At 36.1% G+C, this 16,219-nt stretch overlaps 2 protein-coding genes across 2 annotated transcripts; one reads left to right on the top strand and one right to left on the bottom strand.

Moving 5' to 3' along the window:
• The first annotated feature begins 4,074 nt into the window (after positions 1 to 4,074).
• LOC148932605 (calcium uniporter protein 5, mitochondrial-like) lies at positions 4,075 to 6,125 on the top strand. The gene is made up of 2 exons (XM_089064135.1): positions 4,075 to 4,646; positions 5,485 to 6,125. Exons 1-2 carry the CDS (start codon positions 4,122 to 4,124, stop codon positions 5,959 to 5,961), a joined length of 1,002 nt encoding a protein of 333 aa, XP_088920261.1. The 5' UTR covers positions 4,075 to 4,121; the 3' UTR covers positions 5,962 to 6,125.
• Positions 6,126 to 13,133: 7,008 nt separating this feature from the next.
• On the bottom strand, positions 13,134 to 14,195 carry LOC148932604 (pathogenesis-related thaumatin-like protein 3.5). Its single transcript, XM_089065875.1, has 2 exons — positions 14,126 to 14,195; positions 13,134 to 13,968 (listed from the first exon to the last, which is right to left on the bottom strand). The coding sequence occupies exons 1-2, from the start codon at positions 14,166 to 14,168 to the stop codon at positions 13,289 to 13,291; spliced, it is 723 nt and encodes a 240-aa protein (XP_088922001.1). The 5' UTR covers positions 14,169 to 14,195; the 3' UTR covers positions 13,134 to 13,288.
• Positions 14,196 to 16,219: the final 2,024 nt, after the last annotated feature.

Raw genomic sequence — 16,219 nt, 5'->3', positions numbered from 1 at the left:
TGAGGTGGAACTCAATCTCCAATAATAATTTAATCACTTTTTTTTCTATTTTTTTTTATTCTATCAGGTATGCATTTAAATTTGTGCCTTTTAAAAGTTAGCATTTTTAAAGGACAGAGAAAATATAAAGATAAATTTAGTATGAGTGATTTTTGTCAAAACCTAAAATAGAAAAGGAAAGAGGATGAAATGGAACAACTAAGACCATAGTATATGGAAAAAATGACTATTACAATAGAGATGAGAATGGTAATTTCAAATGGATCTATGATTTTTAAATAATAAATATGCTTAATAAATAAATAAATGAAATGGAAATAAGATCAATTTTATATTTTCTTATTTATTTCATCATACCAAGGGTAACATTCAGATACAATGACCTGCTTCATAGCAAGGATAACTAACACTAAGAAACATTATATTTGCTTCAAAAAAGCATCAAAGTCTCATACATCCTTCGTTGCATAGTAATAGAGTCGTTTTTTTTTTTATTTTGGACGTTCTACAGTCATTTCTTTTTTATAGTAAAAAGTGACACATTTTCTTACTCTTATTTTTCCCTTTTCCTACTTTATTCTTTATACATTTTCTTTTCTCCTACTTTATTATTTTTTTTATTTAATACATTACATACTTTTTCTTAATATCTATGCCAAAAAAAAATGCCCACAAAGGGGGGGGGGGATGGTGTTTGTTACTAATTTAATAGTTTGAGAATTTATGTATATGATTAGATCCAACTCTTAAGTCTCGGCACAGTGCATTATGTCATCAGGATCATCCTTATGTTAAAAACCGGTTTAACTCGACTCTGAAAGTCAACGCATACTAAAGTTAGAGATTTCAAAAAAAAGGAATTAAATTCTCTAGGTTTTTTAAATTTTGGAATTAAATTTATTGACCTTAAGAATATATGGATCGGTACCATATTTTGAAAGGCCAACGAATTTAATCTCGACGGTTTGATAAGAAAATGTGAATGTGAATGTTTTATGTTTTCTCATGGTCTATTTGGAATATAAAAAACAAGGTCGTGTTTCATGATTGCAAACATAATTAAGTATTTGAGAGGAAGAGACTCTTATAGCATCTCGGTTTGTGGATATGTGGGTGGTGCCGAAAGTTTCCATTCTCTCCTGAACAAGTATTGGGTAACCTCAACAGCATTAGAGGGTGGCCGGAACCAAAGAATGCACGGAAAACGAACCCTATTTAATACTCTCTATGTTCATGTTACTCGCAATTTCAATTTCGGCAAGTCCCAAACTACTTAAAGTATTTATATTTTAAATAAGAATTATGATATTTAATTAATACATTAGATAGTTAATTTATGTGTTCTTTTATTAATTGATCTCCCATTACACTTAAAATACTAGTAATTTAATTACATTAAAAAAATCAATTTTAAATAGTGTATTTATATTAATATGAGAGAGAGCTTTTTCTAAAAAAATGTGACATTTTTTTGGGACAAATTAAAAAGGAAGTGTGGCATATATAATAGGACGGAGGGAGTATTATTCTTTAATTTTAAGTCAAATGTTACTTTGTTGGTTCCACATGATATGTTAGGTATGTTCAAAAAATTGAGACCATAGTTAAATTTTTGTGAATAAAAAAGATACGCTAAAGTGTGCCTCTAGTCTAGTTATAATTGCTATTTTTTTGAATGAGTAGATGAATTTAAATTTATAAGGTCACATCTAAGTAGACTCGATTCTAAAATTTTTGGCCTCAAACATTATCATTCCACCGTACGGCAACTCACACATACTAGAAGAAAATCCTGGATGAGAAGATGAATGTAAATTTAAAGGTCACGTTACGATAGACTCGAACCCGAGATTTTCGGCCTCAAACATTATCACTCTATCATTTGACAACTTACACATACTAGGAGAAAAAACATTTTTATTATATTTTTGGAGGGGACAACAGCATTTTTTTAGTTGTAAGATTCCAAGATTATGTAAGGAGAGGGAATGATAGATTCCCCAACCAAATTGGGAAGTGGAATCACACCTCAGGGTTAAGGACATCAGATTCCATATGGTTGAGGTTGGAGGATTCTCAAACGTTAGTGGGATGTCTACTACACCCATTTGATCCCATTGCGTGTATTCCTCAATTACTACCAAATTATTACCAGAATTTTCATGTCCATCTGCTAGGTCACTTGAGACATCTCGTCTAATATCGTATCGTATTTGTCAATGGCTAGCTAATTAGATATCTCTCCACTCTGACTATTTATTACTTCTCGCCATCCCATAAAATGTAGACATTTGGGACGGCACGAGAATTAATGCACAATTGGTAAAGAAAGAGAGAGATAGAAAAAAAAAATTATAGTATTGTTAGTGGAGAATGGGACCCACCTTATTAGAGAGAAGGAAGTTACCAAAAATAGAAAGGGATATTTTTATGGGACATCCCAAAATGGAAATGTTCTTATTTTTATGGGATGAAGGGAGTATTATTTCTCTAATACGATTGCAGAAAATGAAATGATTCAACTACCGCGGAACGAAAGAATTATCTATGTAGAAAATATGTTTTAGCTTTCATTTAATCAAAAGCATGTTTTAATACAAGTTTTGAGCATGATAAATATGATAATTGCGTGAATAGATTTTATCTTAATAATCTACTAAATAGGTCTAACTCGATTTATTTATTTTCCCCTACCAACCCCATTGTATACATTACAAGATTGTCAGCTAAATCGCTAATGCGATTAATAGATATCATCTTCGCATTATATAAATTTATAGGGTCTTTGGAGACTCTTGATTAAGAGCGTGTGAAAATAAATGGCATCGACATTTGCATCTTATTGTTGTAATTTATTATTTCGTAAGCCAATTTCTATTTTTTTTTGTATAATTTCAGTTTTGCATTTCAATTTTACATGTCAACTTTATATTTCAATTCATATAGTTAATTAGTTAAGTACTCCTTCCGTCCCAGTTCTACATGAATATTAAGAAATATAAAGATTTTCTATGTCAAGCTACGTGTGACTAATTATTTGGATTAGTGCTAAACTGCAGTAGGAATTTGTTGAAATGTATTTCCCCTGACGAGGAATTTTTTATTTCTAGCAATTAAATTCTTTTATGTGGAGCTTGCTTTTATATGTACTCCGTATGATCTAACACAGGACTTTTGAAATATATAGTGAAATGTATTTTTAACTTGGAGTAATAAGGAGAAGACATAGTTGAAACTGTCTCTTTTTTTCATTTTGGTTTCATCAAATAAAATTAATTCATATTTTAAATCTCATTTTTCATTAATAATATTTTATGTATATTTTATCAATTGTAGATCTCTAAAGTCTTTGTTTTTAGGGGAGAGAGTGATAATTTCATATTTTAAATCTCATTTTTCATTAATAATATTTTATACTCCCTCCGTCCTATGCTACTCGTACATTTCATTTTAGGCCGTAAATTTAAGATTGATTTTTTTTTTTAATTAAGTTAGAATTTTAAGTGTAATGAGACGTCACTTAATAAAGGACCTCTTAACTTAAACTAACATATTAATTAAATGCATTAATTCTAACTTAAACTATAAAAAAATTTAAGGAGTTTGTGACGTGCCGAAAAGTAAAAGTGCAAGTAACATGGGACGGAGGGAGTATATTTTATGTATATTTTATCAATTGTAGATCTCTAAAGTCTTTGTTTTTAGGGGAGAGAGTGATAATTAGACAGTGAATATTCCATTCGTCCCTGAAAATTTTTCACATATTTTCATTTTTGTCCGTCCTCAAAAATTTATCACTTTTCACTTTTAGTATTTTAAGTAGTTGACTCTATATTTTACTAATTCATTCTCACTCACATAATACAAATAGAATCCATATTCACTAACTCTTTTAACTCAATTTCTATTATATTTTTTAAAATTCGTGCCGGGTCAGTGTATCAAGGAGTATCGCGTGGTTCACCCCCCTAGTTGTATTGTTTTTTGAGTGACTTGGATTTAATGAAAAGATTCTTGGCATATTGATTGAATCAAAATATCAAATGTGTCCCTCCTCCAACCTTGGAGCCCTATAAATATTCACCACCGGAGATCCTCCTTCACAATATCTTCTCAACCAAATGGCGCTTCGCAGATCACTTTCGAAGCGCCTCTTCTCCGCCACCGCCCCTCAATCTCCGTCTCCGACCCTCGTCCCCTCTCCTCGGCCCTCCCCAGCCCACCGCCACCGCTCGCCCACCTTCTTCCGCCGTTTCCTCCAGCGCCGGGCGCTGAACAACCACTCCGCTCTCCCCTCTTTTCTGTCGCTGCCCATCGGCGACAAGCTCAGGGAGACGCTGAAGCCGATGAGCGTCGCCGGCTACCAGCTCCCCTGTCTTGAAGTCGACAAGGTGGCGCCAGCGGAGGAGGGAGGACTCTGCGTGAGCGCGGCGGACGCGAAGAGGGTGATGAGGCTCGTGAAAATGGAAGGTGTTAGAGAGAGGCTGAGGAATATTCCGGCCAGTACGGTACCGTACGGTGAGTTTTTAAAGATATGCGTTGAGGCGTGCGGGTGCGGAGAAATGGGTGCCGAGTTCGCTAAGGCATTAGATGACTCCGGGAACGTCATCGTTTTGGGTGCTCTTGTGTTTCTCCGCCCGGATCAGGTACATTATCCTGTCATGTTCGTTTTGTAAGATTATATCTCAAAATTAAATACTATATTTTATATTTTGCTCATGCGATATAATTAATCATAGCCACCCACTCCAATTAAAATAATTTCAAAATTCAAGTCTAGACTTAGATTTAATGACTATTTTGTTATAAAACGCTTCCTTTTTTATTATTAACAAGTAGAAATGATTATTTATAATCTTTAATATTTAGAATACGAGTTGGTGGAGGTGTATTTTGTCTTTTTGCCCAGATTTATAGGATCTAACATTAGAAAGAGGTTTGTTTTGTCAATTTCCCCGACAGACAAAGTTTCCCAATGCATGAATCATACCATTATAAATTTAGAATAATATCATGTGAAAATTTAGCTTTTTGATACGTACAATTTCATCAATAATATCATAATTTGTCATAAATTTTTATATGTATTCTTTTTTTGTTATTATAAAATAGAGTAATATACTTCCTTCGTCCATCATTAAATGATTCATTTTTCCTTTTAATCTGTCCGTCGATAAATGTCTCAACTTCCTTGTACTATATTTAGCAAATGGACCTCACATTCTACTGACTCATTGAACTAACATTTTACTTTACAACCAATATTAAAAGTATGACCCACATTTCACTAACTTTTTCTGTCACTCTCTTTTACAAAATCAAACAACTTTTGTAAAAACTCGAGACGGGTCAAAAAAATGGAACATTTATTCATGAACGGATAGAGTAATTAGCAACAAAACTAATTTATAATTTAATTTAAAAATACTTAAAATTTATGAGCATTATATAGATGTATATTTATTTTTATTCTTTGATTTATAGGTGGCAAAATCAATGGAGACAATAATATCCCAAGCATTTGGCTTGCCGAACGACCCGAGAAGGAGAGAATTGACAAAGCTGGAGCACCAAAAGGCCGTCATCGACGAAAAAGCCCGATCTCTCGTGCGACGTGAACTCTACTGTGGGCTGGCCTTTGTGGCCCTCCAAACATTGGGCTTCATGAGGCTAACGTTTTGGGAGTTGAGTTGGGATGTGATGGAGCCCATTTGCTTTTTTGTGACATCTCTCCATTTTGCATTAGCCTATGCCTTCTTTTTGAGGACTTCCAAAGAGCCCTCTTTTGAAGGCTACTTCCATACGAGGTTTAGAGTTAAACAAGACAAGCTCTTCGGCCTCCACAACTTTGATGTCCAGAGGTATAATAAGCTTTGTGAGGCTTTTTACCCTAATCGATACAACCATAAAAATTTTATCGATGATGATGGAAAAGATCATTCAAATGTACGTAGATGTTAGGGAGGGGTGTGTATGTGGAAAGGATGAACTCTTGATTATGTAATTACTGAATTAAGTGAGTTTGTAGTTCGGTTTAAGGTATATATGTTATCCACAAAATACAAATTATGTAAAGTGGATCCTTCTCTTTATTTTTATTGAGATAGATTGGATCCTTTCAACTAGTGTTGTGTGCACATGGGAGAATTCTTCTTTTGTTCTAGGGTGTTAATTGCATTCCATCTTAATGAAGAAAAATAGATTTGTTCCCACTCAGGGAGTGACGCATAAGCGTTATGCGTCACTGTTAATGAAACGCATAACCATTATGCGTCTATACTGAGTGACGCATAAGTTATATGCGTCTTTAGGTGACGCATAACGATTATGCGTCTTTAACGGGTTACGCATAACCATTATGCGTCTTTGCATAATGACGCATACTGGGGAAAAATAACGAAATACCGGCCTTATCGTACCGAAAAAATACCGAAAATACCTAATTTTCGGTATACCGTGACTTTCGGTACGGTATGATACCATACCGAAAGATTCCGATAAGGTAACGGTATGATTTAAATACCGCGGTATACCGCTGCATACCGAAATTCAATATATACCGTAAATTAAGGTATATACCGTATACTAAGGTATATACCACAAAAATATAAACACAATTATATATAAAATATATTTTATATATTTTTAAATTATAAAATCTATTGTGAAATATAAATATAATTATGAATAAATTATATTTAATTTATTTTTAAAATTATAAAATATAAATAATATTCTAAAAACTCTAATTTTCTGTTTTAATTGATGTTGAAAGTCAGGTATACCGCAAAAGTAAGGTATACCGAACTTCGGTACGATATACCGAAAATGAGGTACGGTATCGGTATGGAAATTCGTCATACCGAAAATAAGGTATACCGAAAACTTTGGTAAGGTAAAGGTATGACTTTTTCGCATACCATATTTATGGTAAGGTATACGGTATGGTGGTTTCGGTAAGGTATACCGTACCTACCCACCCCTAATGACGCACAAAGGAGATGCGTATTTGTGTGAATTCAAATCGGGCAGAAGCAGCAGCAATCACTCAGTTCCATTTCGCGAGCAGACAGCGGCGACTTCAAGCGTTCCAGCGGCTTTTCCGGCGAAATACTATCCTTTTCCGGCGGATTTCAACCATTTGCAAACATATTTCAGTAATTGTTCTTCTATTTCACTACATTCATCCTTTATTGCTTTGTTTGTGTAGGTTTTCCCTAATTTAGCAAAATTAGGGTTTATGATGAAATTGATGAATTTAGGGTCTATTTTTGTTGTTTTGTTGCCTATTTGTGTGATTCACATGTATATAATGCAATGGGTAGAAGTAATTGATTCAATTTGTGTATTTGTTACCCTTTTTACAAAGCTAAAAATTGAATCTTGGTTATGTTTTCAAATTGGAATATATATTTTTTGCTTTTCAATTGAAGTTGCAATTTTTGTTGGATTGTTGAGTTTTTATGATAAAATTTGAATCTTGGTTGTGTTTTACAATATTTTTCAAACTTTTGTTACAGTTACTCATTGTTCTTTCTTACTAAAAATTGTAGTTCAGTTCAATTTCATTGAATATAATAGAATTACCTCTATTGTGTGCTACATCTGTTGTAGGGTCAACTGTGGAACTACTGTAGTAGATACATTATTCCGTTTTTATTCGCATGTTTTTGAGGGATTCTTTTCATGTCTTGTCCGTATATAAAATTATTAACATCAGAAGTCTTCATGATTTTTCAACTTATGCTATGTTGTATGATTGATGATATTAAGTAGATGACATCTTCAAATTCTGAAAGACAGTTATGCTATGGACCTGAGGATCCATCACTACTCTTTCATCAAGACGAACTCATTTCAGCCTCATTGATGGCTGATGGTACATCAAATGTTTTCAGAGTTCGTCGGACGGAAAGTAAGGTTCGGGCAGTGCCAATACATGAAAATGCGAAGTATTGGCTTGATGTATGGGGTTTCAAAGGTGTGTTGGAATGTAATAGGCCGATGAGGATGGACAATGAGCTTTATCACTGCCCTGATCGAGCGCTGGAGGCCTGAGACACACTCTTTCCACCTACCAGTTGGAGAAGCTACCGTAACCTTACAAGATGTGCAGAGCCTGTGGGGTTTGAGCGCAGACGGGTGTGTTTTCACTGGCTGTGACTACGCTACCGGATATGAAGATTGGCCCAGCAAGTGTCGAGATATGTTAGGATGGATACCTGACGTAGACACAGAAACAAAGCATGGCGGTTTGTTAATGACATCTCTGATCCACCAAGCGACGCTAGCTTTGGGTGATGTGCTGCATGATTATGCATACGTCCAAAGGGCGCGTATACATGCCCTAATCTTGTTAGGGGGACTTATTATACCAGACACCACAGGGTGCAAGGTCCCCTTTATGTGGTTAAATGCCTTTGACGATCCGAACCAAGTGGCTAATATCAGTTGGGGTAGTGCTGATTTGGCGTTTCTGTATCATTATTTATGCGAGGCTTCTGTAGACAGGCAGAAAAGGGATTTGGGTGGACCCATGGTTCTTTTGCAGCTATGGGCGTGGGAAAGAATGCCCACATTGAGGCCATCCTTTGTGATATCGCCTATGCACACGTCGTATACCCCGTGTGGAGCCAATTAATGTATTTTTTACATTAACTCACTTATAACTCACTTAATTATTTTTCTTGGGTAATGTTTGACATTAATTTTATGTATAGGTGGCACCGAGTTACTGAAATAGGAAATGCTCCCCGACATTCAGTTGCTTACTATCGTGATCAATTATCACTGATTCGTCCGACCAGGTGGCATTTATTTTTGTTGTCTTAGTTAATGAATTTACTGTACTATGAAACTAATATGATTTTTATATTATATGTTTGTAGTTTCTGTGGACATCGTATGTAGATTGTATCCTGCCTGATTATTGCATTGATTCGACTGCATCCTTCTTGTGCGACACTTACTTGGTGTGCTGGTCATTTGTCGAGGCACACGAGGCTGGACGAGTTTGCCGAGAATTTAACCGCTACCAGCGTATTCCTTAGTACCATGATAGGATATTAAAGAATGCCGGACATTTGTGTAAAAGTCACCGTCGCGGGATGAAGGACGCTGATTGGGCAAAGAAACATAAATTCTTCATTGATGAGTGGGATATGAGACACGAGAGGTTCCAATCAACTTTTGACCATGCAACGGCGAGCATAGGCGGTCGCATTAATCCGGGCTATATGGCGTGGTACAATAGGATCACGGTATCATACCTAACTCAACGTGGGACACAGTCAACTGCTGGGATGAACGAGTCAGCCTCTTCTATGAAAGTGTTGGTATGTTTTTGTATATAAAAATGTATTCAGATTTAAGTTTGTATAGATTGGTTGTAATGATTTTGTATTATCTAGGTTGAGATGACTCAGGGGGTATGGCATTTGACCTCTGAACATGACACCGATCCTCGGTTACGGCAGATTCGAGAAATGGTTGTTGAGGCCCTTCGTGCGACAAACCATACTGATGTGATGGAGTATCCCACGTCGCAACGGCGAGATGTGGCCATGCCGACACGCCCACCGACTTCTATCCGTCATGGAGTGCCGGGTGTTCGGGTAGGTGGACACCGGTATACACGACAGTATAGGTTGTCGCAGCCGCAACAGCCGCAACCTGAGTATGTGGAACCAGAGCCACTGAGTCCAGAGTACGATGCCCCCAGTTGGTCTGTCTACCCAGGGTCACAATCCCAGATGAGTGGTTCAAGCCACGACAACTCGCAATGGTGAACATGATTATCATGTGATTCATTCTTTGACGTTGGTACTGATTGGGATGCAGCTAGAGCACGACGTGATTCATATTTCCAGAATTACCAATTTGTGGCTCCTATGGGAGAAGAAGAGGGCCAGGAAGAAGAGGAACATGAAGAAGAGGACAACAAAGAAGAAGGCGGGGAAGAAGAGGGCGGGGAATCAGGGAGTAGGGAAGGGGATGAAGTAGTAATATCTCGACCACCCACCGAGGAATCGTCACGACCAACTGTGAAGAGTTCATCAAGTAAGATTGGGAAGACTATGCACAATGTATTCAGGGGATTTTCAACAAGGAAGAACAAAGGGAAAGCTCCAACAAAATTCACCCCTTCGGGGAAGTAGGTTTTTGATAGGGGGGGTTGGCTTCATATGTATCTTTCAGTGTGAACTTATATGTTTTAATGATCTTTGGTGAACTTATGTTTATAAATATGTTGGTATTTGTTTATATTGAAACAGTTTTAGGTCACATAATTAAGGTAAATTCTTGCAATTTCTTTTTTAAAATTGACAATACAAAGTATCGATTGTCAAATACTCATTCCACCTGGTTAAAAAAAATGACAACAATATTCATCTGACATAATAACTGTCAACAAAAGTCAATATAAATCATAATAATTGTCAACAACATCTACCACAAAATGTTGATAAATGAACATGGTAACTATTCATTAAGATCCATCACATATGCCCAAAAACAAACATCAACAATATTCAGCCTTGAAGCCATGCCCTCTCTTGTCAGTCGTTCCTGCAAATCAACAAAAATTGTCAATAAAAACATAACAGCTCTCAAATGCACAACTCAATGCCAAAAGTTAGTAAATATATACCACGAAATTACTGAACAGCACCCTCTGTGCAATTTCTTCGGTCATGCCCCTCTTTCCCGCAATTTCCGCAACGGCGGGGAGCTCTCGGTTCATCTTCCTCACGAACATCCATTTGATTACGTATCCTCCTTCTTCTAATTCGGCCACGCCTTCTAAAACTAACAAATGAAAGCAAAATAAACATGAATAATGATGAATGTAGCTAAATTGAAGAACAATTACCGGAACTTATGGAGAAAATGTTGGAAATCGATCGAAATCGCCGAACATCACCGGAAATCGCATACACCCGTGAGGAATTGGAAGTGAAATCTGTTTTGGTCTGTGCGCTGCTTCTGCCCGATTTAAACCAGTTGAAAGACGCATAATCGTTATGCGTCACCTAAAGACGCATATAACTTATGCGTCACTCAGTATAGACGCATAATGGTTATGCGTTTCATTAACAGTGACGCATAACGCTTATGCGTCACTCCCTGAGTGGGAACAAATCTATTCTTCTTCATTAAGATGGAATGCAATTAACACCCTAGAACAAAAGAAGAATTCTCCCGTATACATGTTAAGGACCGTCGACTGCACATTAGTTTGATATTGTCTGCTTTGTGTCAAGTCTGCACGGATTTATTCTTAGGTTACTCTCAAAAAGCCTCAAACTAATTAGAATTGGACAACACTTATATACTGCTTCCAACTTCTCTCACTCATCCGATGTGGGATGGGTTTGCACCCAACAAACTTGCCCTAAAACCGAGACCACATCGGGATTACCCTGGCCCCTGGCTCATCCTGGGCTCGACTCTAATTCGAGTCCTTCAGGGCCCGACCCAAAGACACTTGGGCTCTGATGCTATTTGTTAGGATCATAGACTGCACATAAGTTTGATATTGTTTATTTTGAATGCAGCCAAGTCGGCACGGATTTATTTTGAGTTATCTCAAAAAAACCTCAAACTAATTGAATCTGTACCCAACAATACAAAGCAAAGGGCGAGCTAAATTCGGATGTTTCCGAAGATCAAATCAGTATAAAAGCGATGATGAACATGAAACCATAAATTATTTTTAGTACGAAAAATTGTTTGGGAGCCCAATTCAGAAAATAAAAATACTGTTACTATTTATAAGGCCTTCAAATTGTCGGGCCGCTTGTGTGAGTGTGTGTACAATATTAAAATGGATTGTTTAAATTTATTTAATCATAGATGGCTCGAATATAATTTCTTGGGAGACAATTGAGTTATTTGAGTAATATAAATATTAATCTTGAAATCAATTAATTTACGGTGGTTTTCGTACTTTCGACCTGCAAACTGATTTTATGACAAAACAATATTAAAACATAACCGACCATCCTTTTTAATATGCCATATGCATGTATTAGTTCAATTAACTATATTTGTCGCCTCCAATGACTTCTCTCTTTTCTAGAGATCCATGACGTCACTTCATGTTAGTTCTCAAAGTATACATACGATTAAAGTCTGATAAAACAAACTTTAATAGCAAACTTTAGCCTGTTGCCGTCGAGCATAGGATTGCCGGAGAGATGGGAACGATCATCAAGATTTCTATTTCCTTGTATTTCCAAATGTTTGATTAATTATCATGGAACTTATTTGAATTCCCTGTCATAATTTAAGCATATCATGGGCATGTGAGTCGTTGTCCCGAGCCAGGCTCACATCACGTTTTCACTTGCATTTCTGTGGTCTTCATACTCTAAAATTATCAAAACCTGTGTTTTATCTTTGATGTAATATTGATGGGAGGACTTTTGTCAAAACCTATATACATGACTATTGTCTTGTACTACTTGTTTTTGTCTATAGTTAGTAGTGACTATCACAATAGAAATAGTTAGAGACCAATGTGGTAATATCTCTACTTAGTGCAGTAATTTGATGAGTATTTTTAATTAGATGACAATTTTAAGATATTTAAATTAATAATCTATTAATCTTATTTAAGGATTAAATTAACACAATAAAACATAAATATTTGCGCGAGTTTAATCAGCCCGAGGAAGTAACACGACGGGTGAGATATAAATCACATTATCGTAATGACATATAGCACTGTCAAAGTTTATTTAAATTAGATCTTTATAATATTCTTAAAATAAGTAATCTTTTACAGTAGTACTTGTATATTTCATTTCAAGAAATCCATTTTTTGTTTATGAATACTTACTCCTATATTTTTTATCGAAACTTTGAAGTTTAAACGTTCCAAACACCATAGTATTAAATCTATTCGATTTCTGAGTACCATCGTATTATCGCGATTCTCAAATTTCTTTTCATAGAAAACGTTTTTCCGTGATTTTTTTATTTGCCTAGTCGTTTTTATATATAGTAAATCGACAGTATCATTTCTACCAAAAAAAAATTATAGTAGTGGAGTACTATTTTGATTTCGAATCGACAAATATATAGAAAGAAATTAAAAACATATGGAGTATAAAAAAATCAATTATTGATTCGTAAAACTTCAATTTTAGAGATGAATCCAATATCCAATAAATCAAGAATCCCAAGTCCTAACATCAACATGAGAAATGAATGACTAATAAAACCAAATTAATAACTTACAAAATCAAACAAATATGAAATAAACCACCGCTCCAATCCCACTTCACACCGTTGGACAAAACGTAATTAGATAATCAGAACCGGCGCACGTGCACGTGCTCGACGCGTCGTCGTACGCATAGCTATACGCCGTCGGGCACGCCGCCTTGAACATCCTCGAGTACTCCGTCTCCCAGCACGTCTCAGGCGTTGCGTGCTCGCCCGTGCAGCAGTACTCGGGCGTGCCAAAGGCCGCGCAGGCGCTCTTGCACGCCACCACCGTGCCTTCCTCCGCCACCTGCAGCTCCTTCGGGCAGCTCGCGTTGAGGTCGGCCACGCACCCAGCGTACTGGCAGTCCCCGCTCCCTCCCGATGCCCGCACGCCCAGCCCCACGTTGTACCCGTCCACGAGGCTCACGTCGTAGAAGTCCTTCCCCTCCCCGATGGTGAACTCCGCCAAGCTGACCGGCGGCGCACCGCCGCCGGCGCATTTGAGCGCGCCGCCGCAGTCTCCGGTGGCGCATTGGCCGATTCCGGCGTCGTTGAAGTTGCAACCCGTTCGGGCCCAGAAGCGGCCCGACCAACCCGGCGGTGCCGGCAGCTGGATTGTGCCTCCTGGTGGCAATGCGAAGCCGCCGTCGCCGAGGACGGCGGCGCCATTGCCGGAGAGAGTTCCCGGCCAGATTGTGTAGCTACAGCTGTTTATGAGCGTGAAAACCGTCGCTGTAGCAATTGATGATTTTCCTGAAAATTTGTTTAGATTAATTAATTAGTAGTAGTACTCTCTATTTACATTTAGAAATGAGGGAAACGAAACATTTCATTAAAATCTATGGTTAAAGCATCTAAAGTGAATGTATCAAACCAACAGAATGTTGAACTAAGAAGCATTAGTATTTACCTATGATTGAAAGGGCAAAGAGGATAGCACAGAGGTTATGCATAACTGCAGTGGTTGTGGAGCAAAATTTGGGAGAGGAATTCGAATAATGGGTCGTGTCCTACTATTTATAACAGAACCAAAATTTATGGTTTTCCCTTTTTTGATTAAAAAATAAATCACAATTAGTGGCTAGTGCACGTCAAAGGTGGGGTACGTGTAGGACTAATGAATTTGTTACTTTGTTCTTTTCTTTGAAGGCGAATTGATAAATAAATAATGAAAATTTGTAAAATTCTGGGGTTTTCTAACTCTTAAAATAATGAAAATTAAATTATAGAAGATGTTTTTTTTTTTTCAATCATCCCATCTTTCCATTTTCAAGTATATTATGCGTTAATGCGGCAGCAGATATAAAACATGTGAGTAAAACAGCGTGTAGGAAAAACCAACATCATCTAATTGGGATTGAAACGACGTTTTGTACATGTGTATTAACTCGTTGCCACATTTGATCGTAATTTTACGGGTAAGGGAACGATGAAAAAATTACAATATTTCATATTTCAAAATTCATTTTTCAAATTTTAAAAAAATATTAGACATTAAAATTTGATATTTTTTGTGATATATTTGCCATTTGTCATTTCTTAAGAGAAAACCAATATAAAGTTCATTTCAAAGGAACAAACTTAACCGGAAACAATTCTAAAGTTAAATTAATTTCTTGTGAGCTATTAAATGTTACTACTATTATTTAGTAAAATGCTACATTGAATATAAATATATATCTAATCATATGACAAGGGCCTAAGGGCGGTAATACCTTGCGCTAATCCAAATCAAATTTATAACAAATTTCTATGCTTGATGACTTGAACTTGGTTCTGTCTATAAATGTTGTGAACTTGTGCCTTTATAACACTTGACCATAAAATTTTCTGATGTCCTAATTAAAAAATCATCATCTCTGTGTTAAATCATACTCCCTCCGTCCACGAAAATTCGTCCCGGTTTGACCGGGCACGAGTTTTAAGAAATGTAATGGAAAGTGAGTTGAAAAAATTAGTGGATTGTGGGTCCTACTTTTATATATTAGTTTTATAATAAAATGTGAGTAGGAATGAGTTATGGAATATGGGGTCCACTACCAAAAATGGTAAAAGTGAAATGGGACAAATTTTGGGCGACGGACGGAAATGGAAAACTGGGACAAATTTTCGTGGACGGAGGGAGGGAGTATTTTTTTATTTGAAGGTTTAAAATTTTCAAGAATCAAAGATCTAGATCATACATATATATATAACAAAACCTCCTGAATACCGTTATACTTATATGTATAATGGTTATAAACAAATTTAGATCATGCAAAGATTTCTAATTACATTTTATGTACTCTGACCACAAGAAATATTTATCTTGGCTGAGTAGGTTACGATGAATCTTCTTGTGTTATAACCTGTTTCTTTCATTGTTAATTGTTTAGATTTATGTGTCGATTAATATTACTATATAAAAATGCATACTGTTGGATTCAGATATGGTTTAAATTAATGCTCAGATTTTTGTTGTGAAACAGGTCATGTGGGAGGGATCGTCAGAGTTATTTATTCTACATATAATTAATTAATCAATTGGGAGGGCTTTAATGTGACGTTATCAAATTTACGGATGCCCGAGTTATTTATTCTACATATAATTAATTAAAAATAAAGTAATTATCACTAATTTGAATTTTAGAAACCATCTATAACTTGAGATTTGACAAATCGCTAATTTAAATTTTTAAAACCATGACAACGTCGAAGTACTATCATATTCTACACCGACACAACCTAGTATATTATTCGGATGCAGCCATTTATAATTCAATTTTATTTACGATTAAAACATCCACAACGTGGACCAATTGTTCTGTACCGACGGAACGGAATGGAGAAATGCATTCCAAATCTTATTTGAAGTTCGTCGATATACACCTGAACTCCACATTAGTATAAAATTATATGTTTTAAAGTGAATCCTCACAAATTTGTTCTTGGAACACTTCCTAAAAGGCGTCATATTGATAGTGTGGGGGTTGCTTTTATATATATATATATATATATATATATA

Source organism: Salvia hispanica, chromosome 2 (genome assembly GCF_029641045.1).
Source record: "Salvia hispanica isolate PSC_SH4W2 chromosome 2, Shi_PSC_v1, whole genome shotgun sequence".
In the NCBI taxonomy this organism is placed as follows: Eukaryota; Viridiplantae; Streptophyta; class Magnoliopsida; order Lamiales; family Lamiaceae; genus Salvia; species Salvia hispanica.
Note: the sequence above shows the minus strand (reverse complement) of the source record. Positions and strands in the feature narration are given on the sequence as shown.

Excerpts from the sequence above, each read along its gene's own strand:
- LOC148932605 (XM_089064135.1), top strand. The coding sequence starts at position 4,122 with ATGGCGCTTCGCAGATCACTTTCGAAGCGCCTCTTCTCCGCCACCGCC. Across the intron at positions 4,647-5,484 it reads TGTTTCTCCGCCCGGATCAG|GTGGCAAAATCAATGGAGAC; the intron begins GTACATTATCCT and ends TTTGATTTATAG.
- LOC148932604 (XM_089065875.1), bottom strand. The coding sequence starts at position 14,168 with ATGCATAACCTCTGTGCTATCCTCTTTGCCCTTTCAATCATAG. Across the intron at positions 13,969-14,125 it reads CTTTGCCCTTTCAATCATAG|GAAAATCATCAATTGCTACA; the intron begins GTAAATACTAAT and ends ACAAATTTTCAG.